This window comes from Plasmodium gaboni, chromosome 4 (genome assembly GCF_001602025.1).
Source record: "Plasmodium gaboni strain SY75 chromosome 4, whole genome shotgun sequence".
Lineage (NCBI taxonomy): Eukaryota > Apicomplexa > Aconoidasida > Haemosporida > Plasmodiidae > Plasmodium > Plasmodium gaboni.
The window spans coordinates 744989-750394 of NC_031484.1; the positions used below are offsets into that span (position 1 = coordinate 744989).

Here is a 5406-nt window from a genome sequence, read left to right on the forward strand (position 1 = left end):
TTTTTTTTTTCTTATAAAAGTTTTTTATGAACTGGAAAAAAAATTTTTCTCTCAACAAAAAAAAAAAAAAAAAAAAAAAAAAAAAAAACAATAAAATTATATAAAATATACACAATTTAAAAAATATATAGAATATACAAAATATATAGATTATTAAAAATATATAGAATATACAAAATATATAGAATATTCAAAATATATAGAATATTCAAAATATATAGAATATCCAAAATATATAGAATTATATGAAATATATAAAATATCTTCTTTTTCACTTTTAAATGTAATGAGAAAGACCTTGAAGTTATTTTGTATCTCTGGGTTCCTCTTTTCTTGTAGGACATTATGCAAGTTGGATAATTATTTAAAAAATGAATATGAGAAGGAAAATTCTTTTAATATAATAAATAATAAAGTAGAAAAGGAATATGATAGTGGAACGAATAATAATGTAAATATTGATAGGTCATCAAATGGAAGGTTGGAATTGCTTGAAGTAAAAGAAGAAGCTTTATTGAATGATAAAAATATAGAGGAAGAAGAGGCAGAGAATAATATAAATTTTGAAGAAAAAATTTTATATAAAAATGTTTATGAATTAAATAAAGAAAACCTAGAAAAAGAAGGATTATATAAACGAAATACTATTAAGAATATAGAAAATGATTCTTTATATAAAAAGGGTAAGTTAAATTTTTTATATGAATATGGTATGGAATTACTTAATATAAATAAGGTACCTATGAATAAAATGACTAATTCTAGAGGTTTAGGTGATAGTAATATGTCGTTTTTAGATATATCAAATAATAACAATAAAAATAAAAATAACAATATGAATAATTTGAATTCATTATCCTTTGTGGATATGAAATCTATCCATAGATGTATAACAAAGAGAAAAAAAGGAGAAAAAGATTGGGCATGTAATGATAAAAATACAAAAGAACCAAATATATGTGTTTCAGATAGAAGAGTACAATTATGTACAGGTAATTTAGTTGATCTTTCTATTAATGATGCTACTAAAGAAAAATTTGAAGAGAAACTTATTATAGCAGCAAAAAGAGAAGGGACTTTATTATTTGAAAAATTTGGTAAGGAATATACTGCAGAATTTTGTCTTAATTTAAAATGGAGTTATAGTGATTACGGAGATATTATAAAAGGTACTGACATGGAAGGAGTTGGTAGATCAATTAAAGTTGAGTTTGAAATAGATAGAATATTTAAAAGTGACCAAGCAAATTCTAAGGAAAATAGGAAAAAATGGTGGGATGAAATTAGTGTAAAAATATGGAATGCTATGATAGAAGAACATAAAGAAAAGTTACCAGAAAATATAAAAGAATGCTCAAAAGAAAAACCTTCTGATGAACCACAAATTAACAGATGGTTAATGGAATGGGCTTATGATACAGATTATCATAAAGATAAATGGTATAATAAATTAGATGACCCTAAGAGTAATTGTAATAGTATTTGTCCAAAAGAACGAGTTTGTAAATCTGAATGTACAAAATATAAAACATGGGTTAATAAAAAAAATAGCGATTTCACAATATTATCAGCAATTTATTTAAAATATAATAAAACTAATTTATCATATAAAACTGCTTTTGAATATTTACAACATAAATGGTATAAATATAATGAATTAAATTTTGGTAGTATATTTGATCAATTGAATGCTAAATATTATAATAAATGTGTTTGTCAAAATAGTATGTTGGGAAATAATGCTTTATTTATAAAAATAGAAAATGTATGTACAAACCAAGAAGTTAAATCTATATATGGACAATTATATTGTAGAGAAAAAGGAAATGATAAAATATGGCAATGTGTAAATGATAATATAAAAGATTTTCCAGATGTATGTGGTCCACCAAGAAGACAACAATTATGTTTAGGAAATTTAGATAAGGATGAATTTAAAAATGTTAGTGATTTGCGTGTATTTTTGAATGAAATTATATTAGGTATTAAAGATGAAGGCAAATATTTAATAGAAAAATATAGAAAAAATATGCATGAGAATAAATATCTTAATAAAATGGCATGTAAATATTTAAATTACAGTTTTGATGATTACAAAAATATTATACTTGGTAAAGATATGTGGAGAGATACCAATTCAATAAAAACAGAAAATATTTTGAAAGAAAATTTTGAAGCAATAAAAGCAAATATTGTACGTCAGTATCCAAGTTATGCAGATTTGTCTCTTGATGAATTTCGTAAACATTGGTGGGATCAAAATAAAAGTCAATTATGGGAAGCTATATCATGTGAATTTTATAATAATAATCATACAGAAGTATGTTTAATGGAAGACGATGATGATAATCAATACTTACATTGGTTTAGAGAATGGAAGCATGATTTTTGTATTGAAAAAACTAAAAGGAATAATGTAATAAAGGAACAATGCATAGATAAAGTAATTAAAACTCCAGAACAAATGGATAATGCACATGATGTAGATGCAGTATGTAAAAAGTCTTGTACAGATTATGATGTTTGGATAATTAATAAGTTAAATGAATATAAGAGACAAGCAAGTAAATATAAAAGAGATAGTTCATTATATAACGATGTTATAAAAAATTTGAAACCTTGGGAATATTTATCTATGAAATGTACTGAATGTACTTGTGATCTTGATACTGAAACGTTTGTGTATCCATATAAGGGTTATGAAAATATATGCAAAATTAATGGTGATCCATATGATCCTAAAAGTATAGAGGGTGAAGAATTTAATAAACCATCTTTGAATGTAAAATCAGAGAGAAGTGCGCCTTCCAAAGATATAACAGAAAGAGAGGCACCTGGTGTAGATGTCTTATCTATAAAAGAAACCGTACATTTAGAACCTTTTAAACCAAATGCTGTAGATCATATTAGTGATCCATTTATAGGAAGGAATTCTAAAGAGGGTGGAAGTAGTCCAAGAGGTGCAAATGATATACTACATACAAGCACTGAAAAACATACATACAATGATGGTGTCTCTGCATCGTCATCAAGTTTAGATAGTAGTTCTAGAAGCGATGTCTCATCGTCTGATGTTGAAGGATTTGGTGTAGGTCAACAGGAGCATGGTTCCGATGAATTATTATCTTCTCAAACAGTAACTGGTGGAATTACCGAATCTGAAGGAACTACATTAAGTCAACATGAAAACGAACCTAGACAAACACACGCTAATCTAGATGGAGAATCTGTGTCCATGGATAGCACCAAAGACACAAAACATTCTAGTATAACATCTGATGTGACCCATGAAACTAATTCACTTTCTGTAGGTGAAAATAAAGATCAAGAAACCACATTAAGAGAAGGAGAATCCGTTACTACCTCTCCTTTAGAAGATGAAACAAGCACAATGAATACACATTCTGATAGAACAAATATAGGACAAGTGAGTGGTGTGCCTGTTGATAGTTTATCTGAAACTCAGAAGGAATATAGAAGCGGTTTAGAAACTGAACAAATGAAAGGTGAAGAAGTTAATGCAATAAATCCTAATAATGATATGGCTTTGAAAGATGATTCAGTAGAGAGAAGAGAAGATGAAAATGCACATGCAAAAGAACATTCAGGAGACAGTGCACCAAGTAAAGAACATATGAATGCATCACAAGGTACGGAACACAAATTAGAAAATTCAGAGAGACCAGAAAAATCAAAAAGAGCAGATAGTCGCTTAGAAAGTAAATCTAATAAATTAAGTAGTACATCACATGTGAATCATAATGATAGCATAGAAAGAACAAGTGAGAGAAGTATAGATGGTTCACATAATGGTTATGGTCATGATAGATCTGATAACCCAAGGCATCGAATGCATATAAATAATAGATCTAGACACGGACAACTTGAAAGTGATATTGTTGTAAGAGGAGATTATATAAATAATAATGAAGAAGTAAAAGAAGATGTCGAAAGTACTTTAAATGATCATAGAAATAATTTAAATAATATGCATAATAGAACTTATAATATAGAAGAATATATATATAGAGATGTTAATAAGGTAGCTCATGATATAATGAAATCTTATAAAAGCAATGGATGTACTAATGATTTGTCGTCAGCTTATTGTAGTAATTTGAAAAAGGAAAGTTTATCTAATGTTTGTACTAATGAAGATAGTAGAAACTTATGTTGTTCAATATCAGATTATTGTATGAAATTCTTTAATTTTAATTCAAGTGGATATTATAGTTGTATGAAAAAAGAATTTGCAAATCCGGAATATAAATGTTTTGCAAGGAAAGGTTTTTCAAGTATGTTTAATCTGGAAAAAAAAAAAAAAAAAAAAATTAAAATAAAAATATAAGTGCAATTTTAGAAAAAAGAAAGATAAATAATAATGTATTATTTTAATTTGTTACTATTTATTATATAATATAAATATAATATATAATTTTGATATATTATATGATATGAAATTTTTCATTTTTTTTTTTTTTTTTTCTATAGATATGTATTACTTTGCTGGTGGAGGATTATTTTTTATAATATTATTCCTCCTAGGAACAACAAGTTCTATAGGAAAATGGTTAGAATATAATGGGAGCTAAATTTTTAATATTAAAGAAAATAAAGTGAATGTTGCATTTTTTTTTTTTTTTTTTTACACTGGATATATATATATATATATATATATATATATATATATATATATATATATTTATTTAATATTTATTTTATTATGTAGGTCTGAAGAAAATGAATTAAATGGTACAGCCTTTGAAGAAGCTAATTTTGAAGACGCCGCTTTCGAAGTAACAACCGGCCAAGATTCAGCTTTTGAAGAATATGGTGATAATGCATATAGGATAGGATTATTAAGTAATAGAACATGAAAAATAAATAAAAAGGGGAAAAAAAATTTTACATATATATATAAATATATATATGTGTTTTTTTTTTTTTTTTTTTTTTTTAGTGAACCAAAAAATTCAGTCAGCTAAATCTTCAGATTATTCAGAATACCATATGGATAATTAAAATCTATGATAAATTGTTTATAGGTAATTTTTTTTTAAATAAAAAGAAGAATTTATATTTTATTATAAAAATGATATATAAAAGATATGTACTTGTAACAATATTGAAGTAAAAAAATATATATATTATATACACATATTATAATATATATATATATTTATTTATTTATTTATTTATTTTTTTTATTAGGTTACAATTTTGTACTTCATTGATGATCCTTATATAAGAATAATCTGCGTCGTTTTTATTTTCTTTGTTTGAAATTGTAATATAAATATAAGATAAATTATAATATTTTATTTTTATTTAATCGTTTTTTTTTTTTTTTAATTGGGATATTTTTATTATATTAATTGATACCAATTAAAAATTTTGTTTTCATAA

At 24.6% G+C, this 5406-nt stretch overlaps 1 protein-coding gene across 1 annotated transcript; it reads left to right on the forward strand.

The window, feature by feature from the left end:
* Positions 1–286: 286 nt before the first annotated feature.
* On the forward strand, positions 287–5022 carry PGSY75_0424300 (erythrocyte binding antigen-165; the record flags this gene model as incomplete). Its single annotated transcript, XM_018784285.1, has 4 exons — positions 287–4295; positions 4492–4570; positions 4730–4863; positions 4961–5022. The coding sequence occupies 4 exons, from the start codon at positions 287–289 to the stop codon at positions 5020–5022; spliced, it is 4284 nt and encodes a 1427-aa protein (XP_018643447.1).
* Positions 5023–5406: the final 384 nt, after the last annotated feature.